Raw genomic sequence first — 20557 nt, forward strand, 5'->3', positions numbered from 1 at the left:
GTTAGATGTTCTGTACATATACATGCAACGTGATCAATAACCCATTAAAGTCATAGAAGTCCGTTGAAGGCTCCGTGCAGCGTAATAAGCACCTTTGTTTTTGATCACACAGCTGTTACTCTCATGCTTTCAACTGTTACTCTCATGCTTTCAACACTACACAGGAATGAGAGGCGCGGGCCTCCTGTCACTCACTGCCGCCTCCTCACCGCCTCCATGCCTGCGACCTGGGACCTGTTGCGTCTTGAGGAGTCCCACGCATTCAAATCTACGGCTCCACGGGTAAAACCGATGATTTTTTTGCAGATCCAACCTGCAATTACTTGTTGTTTTGTGTCTGGGTCAGCTGAAAGTGTAACGGGAAGTTCTACCCCCCCTGCACACAAACACACACGTTCACACGAGCGCTGACAAAAGCATACACACTCACATCTGGTCCATCTTTGTTCCCATGTTACAGTCGTGAAAACGTCGGCATTCAGAGCTCACACCAGGAACTCTTTGCTGCGAACAGGCCTCTCAGAGCCGCCGCTGCTCTGTAATCACCGACACAATGAGCATGTGAGTTTACACAAAGTGCCATCCTGCCCAACGTTTACCGTCTGGTGAAACCGCCAGTCTGTTCCTGCGTCTCCACACACTCATTTACAGCACAGATGACATTGCTCCAGCAGGCCTCCGACTTTCAGTGAGAGGAGCAAGGTTAATTATCGAGAATTGGGTAAATATCTGGTGTGGCTAAGAGGGAATCTTCTCATGGATTCCATTTCTGACAAAACTGTGAGAAAAAGACACTTTTCCAAACACTCTGCATCCATTTCACTCAGGACAAGCAGTTCCTGCAGTTCTGTGTCCCACGCTGATAATCACTGGTGTTTTGCAGAACAGCCCCTGTACGGATCTGTCAGGTTTTAATGACTTGTTTACTGCTCACATGTGATATATTTGTTTCCAGCTGGTTGGCAACGTGACATTTCCCCCCCTGCAGAGCATATTCTCTCCATTTCACGTGATTCCACTGAGGTGACGAGACTAATAAGGGACCAGGCTGGCACACTCCAGCAGGCGTTAGACAGAGCCCTCAGCCCTCAGCCCGGCAGGCAGAGCCAGTTCACCGGGATTAGGTTGCTGTTCGGCTCTCGAAGCACATCTGAGATGAATGTTTGTTAAAGTACTTTTACAGTAGGAGAGGAAGAGGAGAGGAGGAGAAGAGAGGAAGAAGAGAGGAGAGAAAGAGGAGAGGAAGCGGATAGGAGAGGAGAGGAAGAGGAGAAGAGAGGAGAGGAGAGGAGAGGAAGAGTAGAGGAAGAGCAGAGGAAGAGCAGAGGAATGGAGAGGAAGAGGAGAGGAAGACGGGAGAAAGAGCAGGGGAAGAGGAGAGGAAGAGCAGAGGAAGAGGGGTGGAAGAGGAAGAGGGGAGGAAGAGCAGAGGAAGACGGGCGGAAGAGGAAGACGGAAGGAAGAGCAGAGGACGAGGGGAGGAAGAGGAGAAGAGAGGAGGAAGAGGAGAGGAAGAGCAGAGGAAGAGGAGTTTTTAAACCAATACAACTTCCTGTTGTGCTTCCATTTCTTTCTATTTTTACACAAACCTCTTGGAGCTCAAGTAAAGATGAGAAAACGAGGCCCAGAGAGAAGAACAAATTAAACTGCTCATATTCCTCCTGAGACTAAACATTATTTACTTACTACAATTATTTACACTGTAGATGCAACTAAGGCCGGATAAATGTCTTCTCATAACTTCTATCTTATTAACTAAATAAAAATAATTACTTGAACAAGGCAAATAAATCAATTAAATTGAGTCATGATTTAAATCTGAATAATCCGGGAAATAAATGATGTTATTTCTTTATCAGACTGCTGCTCTCTGGTGGCAAAGAGCAGCAGCAGCAGCAGCTCAGGAGTAAAGTGCTGCAGCTTATCAAACCATCAACGTTTACTAGAAGAGCTCAAACCTCTGCTACGGCCCGACAGGCCACGTCAATTCAATCATGCTGCACCAAAGATATCAGTCCACTAAACGTTCCTGATGTTTATCATCAAGATCCGTGACTTATTCCCTGGGAAGTTGGTGAAAATGAGAAAATAAAATCACACCTATCTCACAATGTTAAGGAAACGGAAAAATAAATCCTCTATCCGTCTCCTGATCTGGATCCATGTAAAAAAAAAAGTCCTAACTTCAGCTGTTGAATTATTCTGCTTACAAACAGACAAACTAGAATGTCTGTCGGTAAAGCCAAGACCCCACAGTCCCCTCATATAACCACATTTAAATTGACTAGATCCAGATGTTTTATTTGGATCTGCACCATATTGTTTACACCCGTAAGGCCCTAAAGATGCCTGATTTTTATTTCATCAAGATCCATGAATTATTCTCTGGAAAATAAAAATAATTCCCCGTCTGGCAATTAAATAAAAATGTCTACATCTGCCCCCCTGATCTAAAACTCAATAGAACAGAAAACCTTCATTGTCATTGTCAAATGAGGCCAATGCAGCAATAGGTTAAGAATCAGAGCTTAAAATCGTCTTTGCTAATTCTCACAGGCATCCCAGAGTTGTTACACCAAATTATTTCCACAGATCTCGACTCAGATATTAAAGTGTTGTCGGCTCAAGGCATCAAAGCCTCTTTAAGTTCATCCTTGTTACATTTTCCACCACATCCCAGCGAGACGTTGGTCTCAGGCGTCGTCTGGGTTTGTCGTCCACCTTGCAGATAAATGCTGCTCAGGAACTGTGTGAGAGCAGCAGCGCTTAAAAGGCGGCTGTAAAAGAAAAGAGAGAGAGAGTCCGAGTGACTAATGACAAAGTTTGAAGTCTTACTTACTCGTCTGACTCGAGAGTCGGAGCAGACGGTGCAGCTGGTTTCAAAGTTAACAGCATTTTCCATGACACCTAGTTCCCTCTACTCCAGATCTGCTTTGTTCCAGTCAGCTGTTCTCACACACACACACACACACACACACACACACACACACACACACACACACACACACACACACACACACACACACACACACACACACACACACACACACACACACAAAGAGGACACACTCATTCACAATTCTCTTTCTCTCTCTTCCTGTTGTTGTGGAACTTAAAGGTTCGATGCGTAAGATTCAGATCTATTGGCAGAAATTAAATATAAAATAATCCTTGTGATGTTTTCACGAGTGTGTTTCATCTAAATTGTACGAATTGTTATTTTCTTCACCATAGAATGGAGCCTTTAGATTTAAATACTTCATATTTACATCAGAATTGGCTCGTCTCTATGGAGGCCACCATGTTTTTACAGTAGCCCAGACTGGACAAACTAAACCTTTTATGACAACTGAAGGTTTCCACAGGTTTGGAAGGGGAGGGGGAAGTGAAGGGTATTCAGCTGCAACATGCAACTTCACCACTAGATGTCACTAAATTCTGCACACTGAACCTTTAAAATCTGTTCTCTCTTCTTCAGCATTCTCTTCATCCCATTACCACTTGTTTCTATAGCACATTAGTAAAATACCATATGCTTATTTTAGCATTAAACACTGGGTTCGACTGAAGCTGATGGGAACGTCATTAGTTCTGCAGATATTTGGTCATAAACAAAGTTGCCCTGGTGATTTAGTTCATCCTGAGGGGAACATGAACGTGCACCGAATCTCATGGTGCAATGCATCCGAGATGTTATAACCAGAAACAACGAGGGAAAGTCAGGGGATCGTCAAACTCATAAAGGAATAATAATCACGATAACTGTGAATATCTGCATCTGAGTTTCAAGACATTCAACTCAAAACAAAAAAAGTAAATCTAAAGTTTACGCTACATGAAATGTCAGGGGCCCGACTCGTAGTTTGGGGACCTCGAATGTGGAATCCAATTACTGTTGAGACATTTCAGACCCGACAGTGACATCCACCGAGCTGCGCTGCTGCCGGCGTGTCTAAAAAGATCAGAACAACACAGAGATACAGAAAAGTAGTTGTGCAGTTATAAGCGGCCTACGTCTCTGCACCCTCAGCAGCATCATGCACTAAGTGCCATCACTCTGACTGAATAAGCTGCTGCTGGAAAAGCAGACGGGCTCAGAATTCCCTCTCTCCGTTCTGACCAAAGCTTCACGGGTAAACCGCAAACAAGCTAAGCACGCCTGTGGCTGTTGTGTCCTTAAAACACACTCTCCGAGCGCTTTATTAACACTCCCACAAGCCTGTCGCACACACGTCGGTGCAGAGAGAGAAGAGACACAAAGAGAGAAGGGGATTATAAAAGATTAGCTGTGGGACTGCCTCCACAGATTTAAGAGACCATTCACTGTAACTTAAAGAAGTGAGACGACTTTTTTGAAAAATGTTTTTAAACACAGAAACAGTAGAGATGGTGTAAAATCACAGCCTGTTGTTGTCGCTGAATAGAAACCACAATACAGCATTGAGCGTTTTGTGTGAATGTTGTCGTCTCAACTGTTTTGTGATTCTTTTACTATGAAGAATGCAGTGAAACAATAATACAGTGATCTCACACAAATTGAGTTATTATCAATTAAACTATTTTGTAGATACGTTTAGTTCCACAAGTTTCGTAGTTCACGTCTGATCCAGGAGGCCACAGGAGTGAGACGGTGCAACAAACAATATAAATGTTCAAAGCATGAAAAGCTTTGTGCTTTTGAAAACACTCTAATAGTGGCACGGTGGTACAGTGGGCAGCACTGTCGCCTCACAGCAAGGTCTTGAATGGTTTGTCTCTGTATGTCGGTCCTGTGGTTCGCTGGTGACCCGTCCAGGGTGAACACCGCCTGGCAGCCGGGTTTGGCTCCAGGCCGACCTGCAACCCTCAAAGAACAAAACGGTGTAGCTTATGAATGGATACTTGAGTTTGATTTAATGTTTTTAGGATGTATTCTATATGTTGCACACATTTATAATTAAATATTTGTATTCTACATAACAATAAGTTGTCAGGGTCATGTGGCTAAAGGAAGGGCCCCGGGAAGCATTGGTCCTAAACACAGAAAAGGCTTTAACAAGTTCTCATCATGTCTGAACTCATTTGGTTGGAATATTTTGCGTTTTTCATTAGATTTAAGTTTGTTCGATACTTTTTGCTTTGATTAATGTGAAGTTTGTTTCAATTCATAGACTAATCAATGGTCCTGCTTTGTTTCTTTTCTACTTGGTTGTTGTGTTAAGTATTTACGTCATCCTCTTTGTATGTAGATGGTCTGATTGTGTGTCCTCTTTTCTTTGTGTTTGTCAGGTCAGTTCACTTTTCTTCACATCAGTGAGGACGTTAAATTACTTTATTTTCAGACCCTGAGTTTACTTGTGTTGATTTGACTTCAGGCCCTGAACTGTATTTATTCTCTGTTTATTTTCTATTCATTTTTCAGAAAATAAATCCCTGATGTTCAAAATATAAACTCCTCCTGCCTCCCAGCTCCGTCCTTCACAGGCCCTTCAGACACAAAGAGGATTAATTCATTTCATATTGAAGAAGTGACATTGTGTTAAATAACTGTGAAAATGAAGGACAAACATTTGTCAGTTTTATCCGATGTATTATTCTAGAGTTTTTAACGGGAAAGCAAATAGAAGAGGAGCAGAGGGAAGAGGCAGACGGTATTTTCCAATAACTCAACAACCTACTATTTGATGAGTCAGTTTTTGGAGATGGAATAAACGGATCATTTTGCATCTGAGGAGCGTGTGTGTGTGTGTGTGTGTGGGGGGGGGGGGCTCTTTCTATACAAGATGTCTTAGAAATGCTGGCAGGTTTATTTTTCTTTACAACACATTGGTTTAATATCAAAACTCACATCAGTGACAACTCAATTTGTCTGCGAGAAGAGAAATACAAAAGCAAAGTTAAATATCAAAGTAGAAAAACATGATTTTAAAATACAAATGGGATAGTTTTCAAAACCAAAACATGCAGCCTTGCTTTGCATCCACACTAATTATCCACTTTTCATTGATCCCAAAGGATTTTCCAATTCTCTGATCTGTGAGAAACACAAATCTTCCTCGTGTCTCGTCTCATTTCTGAATCACAGACAATAGCAGCACGTCTACAAATGTCCATTTTCTTGCCTAAATATCTGAACTCCATCAAGATTAATCAGGCGTCATTCTGCAGAGGAAGAGCCGAACAGCGCCTGTGTGCTCCTCTGTGGGATTTTCCCTCCAGCTGCTGTACTTATTTTAAGACAGAAGGGGGCAGAATTAGGTCATTAATATAAATAAATAATCTTGACGTGGAGCCTCCCATGGCTTTTTATCAATATCCCTGCAGAGCTACACCACCTGGCTGTGTTTGTGTGGTGATGGAAGACACACACCTGCACCGTGCCACATGTGTGTGTGTGTGAGCGACAGATGTGTGAGAATGGGTTGTCAGGTGGGGGGGGGGGGGGGGTTCGCTGGTTCGTTCATTTCTCCACACGGCTCACTGACCTGTGGCCACAGTGCTGCTGGTCTTATCTCCACTGGCGTCTGCGGAGGGCCATCAGATCTCATTTTAGATTGGCTGCCTTTAATGGGAGGCCGGGGGAGCACACTCGACGTTGTCATTTATAAACCAGCGGGGGGGCACAAAGGACCAGGGGAGGAGAAAATGGAGGAGTCAGTGGGAGAGATTTGTGTGATCAGCTCATATAAACGTGTCGTCCCTGTGTCAGCATCGCGTTCCTCCGCCTGTCAACCATCTTCAGACTGAGACACTCAAAAACCCCGTGGGACACTTTGAACCCGTCACCAGCTCAGATCATGAATCACAACACAGACCGATCAATGAATATAACAATCTCGGTCTCTGTGACATTTGAGAATTCTCATTAAAGTCCCGACAAAGGATCATTTATTATTTCACTGTTCTCTGAGACACAACTTGCAAAAACAATATATTTGGCACATGCCTGCACCGAGATGCACTCCAGCATTTGTCTCAACTACAGGCGAATCTCCACTTCCTCTCATGGTCCAGAAATGAAGCCAAAATATCCCAGATACAAACGCCGCCATCTTGTGCCGAGGACCTAATTTGGAGAAAGAGGCTGTGTCCGAAATCACCCACTAATCCACTAGCCCCTACTTAATATAAATGGTTTTCTATTTAGACGACTATATAGTGAGAAAACGCAGCTTTACGATCTGTGGCATGTTTTCACTGAATATTTGTCAAGAACAAACACGACAAAACAAAAACACAGTTCCTCCAAACTCACGTGGGACGTTTTGAAACCGTCACAACTTAACACGCTGTTGTTTCCGTGTCGCGAAAAGATCAAAGAGATGAATCAGAGTTGTCCACATGTAAAACAGGAAGTAAGGACCATAATGCACTTTGCTAAGTGAGGATAACATTACTCAATGTCGCCACCTTGTGACCGAAGTCTGTAATGGCAAGTAAAACTGTGGCGGTCCAGTTAAAAATCAATTACAAATTTTACAGTCGACATGAAACAATAAAGAACACACTCAGGTCATATGGAAGCGAGGGCGGAAAATTTAAACTGAATAGATTCACCCCCCCGGTTATAAAAACAAACAAACAATATTTTTCACATATTTAATGTGAGCTTTTTAATTTGGTCCATGTCCCATTTGCTAACATGGAGGCGGTGGGGTTTGTAACCTTTACAACAGCAAGTCACCAGGGGGCCATTGAGACAATTTGTCTTCACTTCTGGGAGCTTTCATGTGGTTTATCTATATAATCTATAATTTCGACAGATTTGTATTGTGGTTTATTTAGGAAAAAAACGATGAACGTATCAAAATATGTTGTGTAACAATTTTAGTGTCATTCCCGTAGTTCTTCCTTTTTCTATGTTGTCGAGGCCGAGGTGGAAACAGACTCGCCCTAAAAGAGGAGAAACTGGCGTGGGGAGCTACAACCGAGTCAACTGAGCTGCACAGGTCAGAGGTTAGAGGCCTGAGGAAGTGTCAACCACATGATAACAGTCATTACAGAAAGTAAGGAGACCACACCCCCTCCTCCATGATTCCTCTTTGCTTCTCCTCTCAGGCCCGACCAGTGACTCTCAGCCTCATCACCCTCTAACGTGACACCTGCCCCGAGCGTCTCTCCCCCCATAGAGCCGACAGTCTGCGTGTTTGCTGCATCATTTGTCTCATGTGGAGTTTCCCCGCTTGACATGATTCCCCCCCCCCGGAGCCGTGACGGAAAAGTGCCGGTGCTGATACAGAAGTGGATCAGAGGACTTTATTTCTTCCTGGTCCGGGCGGCACAGGGATCCACGGTGCAGCAGCTCATCCAGACTCAGAGCTCAACCTGAAATCTGATTATAAAGCATCTTTCTACATCGTTGCTTATAAAGATTAAACGGAGGCACCATCTTTATTTAAGAGCGACATTTTTAATTTCATGCCTGAAAGGGCACAAAATCAGAGGTTGATGGAATGAGCTGATTCCTTTTTTTAAAATTAAATGAAACCTTGTTATCCTTTGTCTGCATGTGAAAAAAATCTAATATTTGTGCTGCCATGGGAACAAGCATTCAGATTTTAAAGATTTAAACTGAACTTTTTTTCTTTAGATTCATGTTATTTCACAAACAGCCCTTTTCAGAGCAGCGAGGCCAAAACACTTTCAGGGCTCTCTGTGGTCTTTAGTCATTTCAGACTTCAGGTGAATGAGTCTCACGGTGACTTTGATTAAAATAAATGAGAAAATCCATTTGTGAAGGGACGCCTGCTCCCCCCCCCTCCTCCCATCTGAGCCTGCATCGTAATGGAAGCTGGGACACAAAGGTGTGTTTTCTCAGCTCACATGCTCCATTGTTCTCTCTTGCCAAGGTTTGAAATGTATTTTTGTTTTTGCCACCAAGTTCACAAATGACTCAGACCTTCTCAGATGATAGTGATGAATGTGGAGGGGGATAATAATCTGCCTTGCTTCATGAATCAGTCAGAGGAACAATAAAACAACCTGCTGCTCCAACCATTACTCATGCTTTTGTTTGAACGGAGAAACGTAATGTGAAAGTATATTTTTCTGCTCAATTCCATGATTTGAATCGAGCCAAAAAGAACAAACACGCGACTAAAAGACGGAATCAGACACTTTGTTTATTTCCCCGGAAGATTCCGGTGCCAGAACTTCTCAAGACACATTCAGTGGATTTTAATTGAAGCGTTTTTAAATTCACTGCCTTGTTTTCTCGGCCACCTGCTCCTCGGCTCCCTAATGAATCTAGCAGAGCATATTAAAAAGTTTGATGTCACTCAGGGTAATTGACTGTGTGACGACGGGACACGACTCATGGTTTTAGATGCAGAGGCAGCGCATGTGGGCGGAGGACAAGCTGATGTTAGAATGTAACCTGGCAGAGGGCAGCAAAGATCCACGCGTCAGACACAGAGACACAGCTCAACAGACACGTCCTTTACATTAACCGGTGTATTTTCTTCTTGTCTGTATTTACACTCCTCTAGTTATGGATGATGAAATTAAATTATCTTTGTCAACAGGTGCCTGACAACAAAAACAATAATGTGAACAGACATTTTTACCAACATCCAATAAAATGGTTGTTAAAAGCATGTTAAACTTTATCTTTTACATTAACATTAATATATTAACAATGCTATTAAAAAGAAAAATAGACATTGCAAAACAGGGACGTACTGTTAGTCATGTTTATTGTCATTTACAAAGGTAGAAAAACTACTGTTGACTCAGTCGTTTCTTGATCTTTGCTAAAGTGTTTCCCAGGATGCATCTGCTGTGTTTGTCTATAACAGAGGTCACTAACAGGCGGACCGCGGTCCGGGTCCGGACCCAGAAGCCGTCCCGTACGGACTTTTGTAGTCTTTACGGTAGTGGTTTAGCGGATGAGAAACGCACAGACCAATTGCATGCGAGTTAAGCCATCCCACGTGATACTACTCAGCCAATCAAGTCTGTGCATTCCAGGCGGTAAACATTGCGACTCTACAGTGCAGACAGATGAGAGTTAGAGGCAAGTTACACATGAGAAGACGGTAGAAAGAAAAAGACAGATAGAGATACAGGTAGAGAAAACAAAGGGAGAGATACAGAGGAGTGAGACGGAGAAAGGGAGAGATACAGAGGAGTGAGACGGAGAAAGGGAGAGAAACAGGAGTGAGACGGAGAAAGGGAGAGAAACAGAGGAGTGAGACGGAGAAAGGGAGCGAAACAGGAGTGAGACAGAGAAAGGGAGAGAAACAGAGGAGTGAGACGGAGAAAGGGAGAGAAACAGAGGAGTGAGACGGAGAAAGTGGAGAAACAGGAGTGAGACGGAGAAAGGGAGAGAAACAGACGAACAAAGTGGGGGAGTGGGATATAAGAGGGGAAGAAAGTGATTCTAAAACTGTTCAATTGTTAAGATGTGTTGAGATTTATTATCTGTAAAATTGGTTGAGACTTTTGAGTCAAGATGTGAAACAGAAAAAGGGAAATTCAAGCTTTTGCTCCCTTTATTTTATTTTTCTGAAGTTAAGCCCTTTATTTGAACCTTATTTATTTTCTCTTATTTTGAAAGGCAGCCCTACTTTTATTTAGTTAATGAGAGAACATTATATATATATCAGCAATCATACATATATGTTCAGTTCTTTGTTACGTGACAATAAATATTGTCAAAAAGTTTTTGAATCGTACTGAATTCATTTGATTTGACAGTCAGGTATTTAGTACATGCAGATGTTGATACAACTACGAGGCTACTTAAATATATATCACACTAAATAGTTAGACATTATGATCTTCCGGACCTTTGCTTCAAGAAATTTTCTCTAACTGGACCTCTTTAAATTTTAGTTGAATACCCCTGGTCTATAATGATGACATGGTATCGCTGGGAATTCTGGGTAATGATTCCAATCTTCTGATGGAACAACACTTACGGATGGAGATAAAATGACTGAAGAAGCAGGGACCATGCAAGTGTGAGTGTAAGTCATCGTCAAGTTTAAATATATATATATATTCTCATGTGAGTCACTGTCAGTTGTGGGCCAGAGAAATAATTACGACACACGCTGAGGAGTTTCCCAGGTGTCAAGTGTTAGATGATTCTGCCGGATGAGTCATTACGCCGTCAACGAGGAAACGCAGCATCAGTCTACTTGTCCTCCCACTCTGTCTCTGGGAATGATGCGAAGCTCCGAGCCGTGTTTTAGAAACACATTTCCTGCAACACAGGACAGAGCAGCACATAAAGATCACAGTTGGTGGAACGCACTTTTCCTCAAAAGATACAATTTCTCTATCAGAAATGATGATTCATTTAAAACAGGGGAAACATTGGGAAAACTCAAATTTGGTTATCATTACTCAGATTCATTGAATAAAGCTGTATTTCTTCCTCCATTGTTTATTAATTTCACCTATTTCTGTTAAGATTTCATCTTTTAGATGACGAATATTGAATCTTGTTGTGATACGATATGAAAATGCTGATGATTCTTTTTTTTAATCTGTGTTAAATCTACAATAAATAAATTTAAAGCAAAAATATGTAACTTTTACTGAGCAACAGCGCCCTCTGCAGCCACAGGTGGTGATGAACTCTGTTGGGCCAAAAGTTGCATAGTGTTGCTTTAAAAGTTGATACAAGGATTAATAGATTTGTTTACATAGTTGGTTACAAATCCATTTAGTTTAATTTACAATTTCAGAAATGAGGTCAGACAGATTTCTAATCTGACAAATAAAACAATTTTTCTGGTGCCCATTTTTCAGCCTATTTGTCCATCTCCAGCATCAATTTATTAAGAAGTGAATAAATAATGTATAATACTGCAGTTTGGACCCAAAGCAATCCAATTCATTTATTCACTCTCTCAGTCAGGAATCACGCTGACAGGTCATACATAACTCATTCCCGGGACCATCAGTGTAAGTGCACCTCTGTTATTCCACTGGACACGTGTGATGTCGACCTTTAATAAAGACGTGTGAAGAGAAAATGGTTGTAAAATTACACCGCGTCCGTTTCCAGCGTGTCCTCAGTCCCATGAACATGAGGCGGCCGGGTGAAAAAAGGCAACGAGACAGAGGTGTCTGACCTCAGGCTTATTCTTGGCAGCACACAGCATGGATGTTGTACAGATAAAAAAGCCGCTGTGAATGCCAACCACTCATTTCCTTTCTGAGCATTGAAAACCCAATCTTGCCTTTGGTCAAAGCAGACATCACCTTATCCTGCTGCATGCAGAAAACCCAGTCATGTGTTAACTGGCGTTGTTGAGGACTTACATAAGGAGAGGTGGGCTACACTTTGATTATGAACCTCAGGGAAACACACCGGAGGCTGACACGGAGAAAAAGTGATTCACTGAGGCTCAGCAATATTGTGGGAATCTCAAGTCAAAGTTATTTCTGACTAAACAGCCGGGTGCATCTAGTTCGCCTCCAGTCAGAGGTCACTTTTTAATTACGTTTAACATTAAATACAACCTCTCGGGGCTCAGCATGTAAATTCATGACTCAGTTAACACCAGTTTCATATAAACAACTCTGAGGCTCAAACACAGATGCAGTTTAAAGCTCATGTTTAGAGAATTCAGTTGTACAAAGCAGATTTCATTAAACTCCAGTTAGATCAGAACAGAAACTTAATCAAACAAGTCTATACTCTGGCTTATTGTGCTTTGCTTCAGCTTCAGCAAATTTATTTATTTCTTAACTCTTTTGCGTTTCATCCTCCATCTTTATGTTAAGTTTATGTTTCAAACTCGACTTAAATAACCTTGATCCACATCCCACACTGATTTGTGATGTTGCCGTGAGTGAGGATTTCTGTGTTAATCCTTAAATTTCTTAACATTCCTTCGTGGAACCACCCACATGTCCCTGCCTCTCGCAGCCTTATCAAAGTGATCTTATTAATTCTATTATAAATGCATTGCCACCAGCATTACCAAAGTGTACCGTGAAAGAAGCTTTATTTTAGTTCTTTATTGGCTGAGGTTACTTCAAAGAACCTTAAAAAAAAAAAAACTGAACAGAAGAATTAAAACCTCTTACAGCATCTCGAGAGGCTTTTTTTGTGACAGAACAAATAAAATGTTGAGAAACAGCAGCTTTTCAAAGATTATCCGAGGCTCCAAACCAACAACTCACCTGCTGTCTGGGCAGGGTTGATTCCTATTCCGTCTGCGAGGCAACAGAGAAACAGAGAAAACAACAGCAGTGTAAAAGGAAGAGATTGTGATGCAAATGAGCAGCGCAGAAATGAAGACTATTTACAATATCATCAGTTTATCCATAATGATGTTGCGCGAGGCAACAAAAAGGGGCTCGTGCCTCAGCAGCAGGCAATTCCATTTGGAATAATAACAGACCACTTATTAATTCTGTGACTGGAGAACTAAAAAAGCCATTTAAATACAAATCCAATGTCCAATATGGTTCCACACTTTATGACTCACCTCTACACAAGGTGAGGAAACACGTTGGACATGTTGACACAGGACGTAAACAGACATCGTGCTTCACAGTTTAATGAATTAAACATGTTTCCATCTAGCAGCCACAATTTACTGTGATTTGTTCCTGTGATAATTTACTTGTGGCTTCAGGTGTTCGGTACCTGAACATTTTAAAGGCTCAGGTAATTTAAGACATGCGTCTGTTTGGTACTTGATAGAAACTCTTTCTTTGTTTTGAAGGCCAGATTTCAAACAGCTTGAATTTAGTTGTATATTTTAGCTTCCACACTTTATGTTGCAAGTATCGAGTCAAATCATCACATTTCAACTGGATTAAAAATAAACACCAGTAGCAGTAAATCAAGTAAATAAGAGTTTTTTGAACATCAGCATCGTAAATCTTTAATTTAGGACCAATTCCGAGCTGACTCGTCTCTAATGAGCAAACAAAGTGGGATTCGGGGGCTGAGATAAGTGGCGTCAGCACTTTCACAGCTCCAGCTGGTAGCCGATACAGATCAATAGAGGTGGAGCAGAATTAAAAGCAGTAATGAGTAATACTCGTACTCTGAGACGCTGATGGTGAAAACTGCCTCTAGAAGTAAAGAGACAGGGAATCGCAGAGATTCTCCTTTAAAACTTCAGGAAATTAATATATATACACTACATCATTAAATGTTCCATTCATTAACTCCGCCATATGTTTTCACCCCTGTCTGGTTTAATAGTAAGAAAGATTATGTAAAAACTACTGGACAGATTTCCATGAAACTTGCTGGATATGGGTCAGGATAGAACCAAATACATTTAGGTGCAGATCTAGACCAGGGGACGGATCCAGGGAATAATTCATGCATCTTGATGAAAAAAAAAAAAAACTGGCAAATTAAGAGAACAGATGCCTGAATGAAATTTGGTGCAGCTTGATTAACCTTAATGGGATTGTTGGGCCTTGGTGCTATACGCTCTACTGAGAGTCATTCTAAATCCATATGTCTTTCATATATGATCAGTAACTCATATCCCCTCTTTGAGAAAATGGGGTCTGTCAATGTGAAATGGCAGAAAAGACTTCAAAAACAGCAAGGCAACAAATCATGTTCTCTTTTAAATAAACAAATTTGTCTTTAACTTGTATCTGGGAGCTACTGTACAGAGTCTTTCAATAAATCCTTTAAGCTTTAATTTGTAATAAAAACAGATGACTATGTTGAAGTGACAATTTGCAGGAGGATCTTTCACTGATTCATGATCTGACTCCACAGTCTTTACGTCATCACCTTACTTCAGCATCACTCTGCAGTTCAAAGACTTGTCGTAAGCTCCCCATGATTTTGTTAGAGCGCCGTCAAATCCTTCCAGCTCGGTGCTGAGGTTTTAAATCTTATCTGGGTTTCCAAACATCTCTGTCTGGAGAACGAGGGTCTGTCTCTGGTGTAAGACACGTCTAGTAAACGTCTCACTTTTGCAGTTAGTTTGCCAAAGACACTTTAAAAAAAAGCATTGACTCACCATTTGTTATTATTGCACTGGTTGCTGATGGCACTTTGAACTGTGAAAGGGAAAAAACAATCAAAGATCAATGATCAAACTCAACTTAAAGAAACAGAAGCTACTCTTTGACATTTCGCGAATTTTAGCAGCACTCAAAATATTTTGCAACACGTTGCAACCCAACTTCACTTGGGCTGAAACAAGGTGTGAATAAATCATCAAGGCGAGAAGCTTCATCCACTGAGTCAGCGCAAAGAGATACACACACTGTTCGGTGACAGCTTCAGAAAACAGGAGCTGCTGTTATGACGTCTTCAGAAAAAAAATTGAAGTCTGTGAAGATGAAGAAAGGGAAAAGAAACTGCTGTGTAGTGTGTTTTGAATCTTTTGTCTGCCAACTTTGACGCTTATCTCACACACACACACACAGAGAGAGAGAGAGAGAGAGAGAGAGAGAGAGAGAGAGAGAGAGAGAGAGAGAGAGAGAGAGAGAGAGAGAGAGAGAGAGAGAGAGAGAGAGAGAGAGAGAGAGAGAGAGAGAGAGAGAGAGAGAGAGAGAGAGAGAGAGAGAGAGAGAGAGAGAGAGAGAGAGAGAGAGAGAGAGAGAGAGAGAGAGAGAGAGAGAGAGAGAGAGAGAGAGAGAGAGAGAGAGAGAGAGAGAGAGAGAGAGAGAGAGAGAGAGAGAGAGAGAGAGAGAGAGAGAGAGCCTGAGGGAAAGATAGCCACGCTTGAAATTCTGGAAGAAAATCACTCAGCCTGGTCACAATACATCCTACTTCAGTGTTCATGCGAGGGGTATGAGGGCTGCTGGGATTTGTTGAAAAAAAAAATAAAAAGATGGAGGGATCAGTCTGTCGCCAGGGAGATAGGGTTAGCAGAGTGCGGCTCAGCAAACTGCTGCCAGGTACCACAGGCAGCACACAGGAGAAACACGTTGGATCAAACAGGGACACATGTGGACGGAGCTTTGTTTGATATCACATAAAACCGGCGGATAAAAGATAGTTTGGAAATGGTTTAAGTAAAAAAGAATCATCAAAGTGTTCTGAATCCTGAGCTGCTGATTTCTGAATATAATAATTTACATTTTCAGTTACGTCTTTCGGGTGATAACGTTTCTGTTATTTGTAAATCTATAAGTTTTCTCTCTTTCTGTTATAATGACTAGCGCCAGACAGATATTGATGCATTACTAGTATTATTATCTTGTATATACTACCAATAAACTATTAATGTTAATGATTCTTAAGATGTCTAATTGTGGTTTGATTTTCTACAGTTTAATCATAAGCTTTATTATAAAAAAAGAATATAATTAAAAGAAAATACAAATACAACCAAATACATAGAACTTAAATTAAGAAAATAAATATATTTTTTAATAAGATAAATGTACATCTTTTCTGCATTGTTTAATCTATAAAATAAAAGTAAACTCTGATACCGTTTTGTCTGTGAAAGGCTCATATCTGACGTTTTTATTGGTTAACCTATAAATCAATCAGGCTCTTATATCGATCAACATGGGATTAAGATAAACACCTGTTGAATAAAAGGCTAAATCACATTTAACATTACAAACCACTCTGACAAGTGAGGTTCTTACAGAGAAAAAGCTGCAACCCAGTGCTTTGATTAGAATAATACGGATGCTCTGACTCAACGGCCTCTATTGGGTTAATGGAGCCTCCATCAGGAGACCACACAAGGCCAGGTATGAAATGTGAAAAGGATGCTTCATCAGTGTCCTGGTTTTCAACAGCAGCTCGTCAACACCCTGTCTGCACATTATAAAAGCAGCACATCAGCGTCAGAGGCATCAGCCACAGTGATGCTGATGTGTTCATGTTGGTAAAATGGAAGAAAGCAGAGCCTAAAAAGAGTCGGTGGGTTAAAGTATGTGACATGTGGGACATTACACGACCTGCACAGACAACTGCATCGATTAAAATACAAGCCAATTGAGAAAGATGAGTGAAAAACCTGGCTGGAAGACTTCCTGTGTCTGAACCAATCACAGCTCTGGGACTTAATTTCAGTTTAGAAAAGGTCATGTGTAATTGCTGACACCAAATTTGCACAATTATCAAGCTTTGTAGGTCAGACTGAGATTAGAGCCTGATAACTACTGGGTATCATCATTTAACAGTTGACACCAAAACAAAAGAGAAAAGGATTTATTGGTTTATATTTATGTCTCATCATGAAAATATAAAACATCCTTGATGACAATCCCTTAAATTTGCTTTAGAAACAAATTTGGTAACGACTTATTTGTTTGTTTCTGAATCTTGCTGTGAAGATATTCTGATGTTAATTATTAATATTTGTATATGCAGTGAATCATAAATAAATAATAAAATAATTGTGACCAACATATGTATTGAGCAGATGGCATGAACAAAAAAAAAAAAACGCACTCTGAGGAACAAAGCTGTGCGATGGTGACACTACAGATGATCTCAAACATGTTTACACAGCCTCGACCATATGTACATCCATATTCATCTGCAATATGTTGAGCCTTAATTCCCATGAGATCTCAGTACTAAAGAGTTGGAAGAGTTATACTTGGTAATTATATTGTATATTTATAGTATAGTTTAGAAGAACAAAAAAAAAAAAACGTACCTCTTCAGCTGCAAACTTCAAAACTGCAGTGAATGGCGTGCTGTCTGGAACACTCAGTCTGGAATAAAAACAAAATCAGGATTTTTAAAACACCATAAAATCCAGCATGTTTTGATTTGTAACTTTTTTTTAAAAGGAGGACTTCTTAATTTAAATATCATATCTTTGATCGACAAACACCTGCTTTGCTTTCTGCTCGAGGGATTCACAACTACAACTTATCTCCAGTGGAAATCTGTAGCTGACACTTTCAGTCGGTTGCTTCTCCAGTGACTTGTGCAGTTCAGTTTTCAGCTGGGAGCAAAGAACCCCCGAGGGCAACAACAACAACAAAAACAAAAATCCAAGAGATATATTTTGCCGAGATGTGCGATAAAAAAAGAAGCCAAGTGATACGATCCCTAAATAAAGCAACATGGAGGGAGCCGAGGTGGTGGAGGGCAAAAAATCAATGGACACAGTCAGAACAGCAAGTAGCTGAGAGAGGAGCCGAACATGAGCTGCAGCTTGAGCTGAGTGTTAACAGAACCCATCCCACGGTCTCACCTGAGAGAGTGAGGGGGAACTTCTTTATCTGAACAGACGGACAATGAGCTAGAGTTCATCTCTATGCCAGATTTAACACGTCGCCTCATTTACTTTCACCATCATCCCTTTATTTGTGCTGAGACAGTAGCAGCAGCACAGACTCTCAACTCATTACAGATTTGACCTTCACTGATGTTTTTCAGCTACTTTATTTTGCAGTGGCACAGATCAAAATTCGAAGTGAAGCTACTTTGGGAAAACTTAAAATGCATTTAGTAAAAATAAAGGAAATGTTTCAAAAAATACATTCTGAAGTTTAACTAACATTATTGTTCCTGATTTCATCATCTATGTTTGACCGATGGTAGATGAACAGTTTGATTTGCACATGAGGGATTCAGCCCCTGTTCGTTCACAATGTAAATTCATTAAAAGAATTCCACCAGTGTATCCTTGGTACTCAATCGAATGGTCTGCTGCGTATATCACTGGGAAAATCTACCTCTTCAATGGTTTTGTTGGCTTGAGTCAGGTCGTATCTGGACTATTGAGAAACACGCTGCCGTGGCAGCAGCTGATTCTACAATACGACTACTCACTCACACTCTACCATTACTGACAACTCTCATTTCATGTGTCATTGCTGCTCCCTTCGTCGCTATCAGACATTTTCTTATGTACAAATACTTTAAACACACTTTTCCATTATGTTACAAACTGTTTATTTTAATCAAGGGAGAGGGATCCCTCACATGTGTCTTTCTCTGAGGTTTCTATGTGTTTTCCCCTGGTAAAAGGTTGGTTTTTGGTAGTTTTTCCTCACTCTTGTTGAGGATTAACGACAGAGGATGTTGCACCTTGTTAAGCCCTATGAGATAAATTACAATTTGTGAATATGGGCGATACGAACAGAATTGGACTGATTGATTGATTGAAAATCTTCCTAATAACATTTGTGGAAAACAGTAGCAGACGAATCAAATCTGCTTCAAAAACAGTATATATAGTGAATTGTATTACTTAAAGGGACAGTTCACAGAAAAAATAATATTCACTCTTTATTTATTTACCACTATGCTGAGGGGTGGGTTTAAGTGGGTGAATGTTTTTGCAGCCAAATCCAACACAATTGAAGTAACTGGGGATCAATTTCCCAGTGTCCGTAGGCCCCGACAATCAAATTTGACCCTCGAAAAAGTGTCATTTACACCGTGTTTTTAGCCTGAATGTCGCTGTTAGGGAAGCATTTAGTTTATTCTGCAGTCTTTTTACGTTTGAAGAATTGATCCTCATTTACTTTAATGGTATTGGATTTGGCTGCAACGCTGTTTACCCCTGAGAGATGGTAACTGAATGGTTTGATGAGTTTGAATATGAATTTACATTATTATTATTACATTCTGCCACAAGTGGGGAATATTTCTGTTGCTCGGCTCCTTCCTGCTGATTCCAAATCCAATTCAGTAGCTTGTTTTGTGAAGATGGATAAAATAAAAATGCATTGTCACATTTTAGAGATGAAAATGTGAGGTTACCACACAGATGCATGAGTTAAAGATCCATTAAACACACATCTATGACAACCTGTGAACACCACGTGTAGGGTCACACATCCAAGTGACATCATTATGACCACGTGTCATTAATAGAAAACATCTAATCAGAGGGGAAGTAAACAGTGAATGGAAACAGCTGTTCTCTATTGACCACAGTGCACGTAGCTCTAGTTAAAAAGCCGGTTAGCTTCCACATTAGCAACGAGCAGACACGTTGTTTAGCGGTAACGTGGAAACGAAGGATTTAGGAGGTAACAGATAAAAGGTGTTTGCTGAACTGTCAGTGAAACACACTCACACTTTGTACGGCAGCCGCGGATCCGACGTCAGGGTGATTTTAAACGTGACTTTAGACCTGAGGGCGGAAACGAAACCACAGTTAGCATCAGCGCCATGTTGGGTTATTCAATGTGGAACATGTTCGGAGACATTTTCACTCGGAGCGGGAAGAAAACTCACATTTTGTTTAAGAGGCGATTCAGTCAGCAGCCTGTTTACACACACCCGGAAGTCCGAAGGACCCACGACACACACGTCATCCCGTTAGTGGTTTTTAAACACATATTTAATAATCTATATGCTGGTTTTATGTGTATTGAAATATTTTTAGCATTGTTATAAATCTTCAATCTTTTAAATTTACGTGTGAGAATAAAAAAAAGGCTATAGTTTGTGCTAATAATTGACAGGCATCACACTAGACGACTAAGATTTACCGTAAATGTCAGCAGTAAAGCGCACTCACATTGAGCGCCTATTCAAATGAATGGAGATAGATCTCAAAGATCAAATTGCACATTTATAACTTTAAACTTCAAACTTTTCCCCCAATTAAATAGTATTATAAATGTTAAATGTTCCTTCTTACCGGCTTCATGTGTTATTAGACTCTTAGAGTAAATCAATTTGAACCTGTTT

The 20557-nt window shown here is 40.8% G+C and overlaps 1 protein-coding gene across 1 annotated transcript; it reads right to left on the bottom strand.

Moving 5' to 3' along the window:
• Nucleotides 1-10834: 10834 nt before the first annotated feature.
• On the bottom strand, nucleotides 10835-20184 carry ufm1 (ubiquitin-fold modifier 1). The gene is made up of 6 exons (XM_034607016.1): nucleotides 20099-20184; nucleotides 19938-19994; nucleotides 17556-17613; nucleotides 14943-14982; nucleotides 13123-13155; nucleotides 10835-11188 (listed from the first exon to the last, which is right to left on the bottom strand). Coding segments are annotated over exons 1-6 (264 nt in total). The 5' UTR covers nucleotides 20101-20184; the 3' UTR covers nucleotides 10835-11114.
• Between the last annotated feature and the right edge of the window lie 373 nt (nucleotides 20185-20557).

The sequence above is a fragment of the Hippoglossus hippoglossus genome, chromosome 14 (genome assembly GCF_009819705.1).
Source record: "Hippoglossus hippoglossus isolate fHipHip1 chromosome 14, fHipHip1.pri, whole genome shotgun sequence".
Classification (NCBI taxonomy): domain Eukaryota; kingdom Metazoa; phylum Chordata; class Actinopteri; order Pleuronectiformes; family Pleuronectidae; genus Hippoglossus; species Hippoglossus hippoglossus.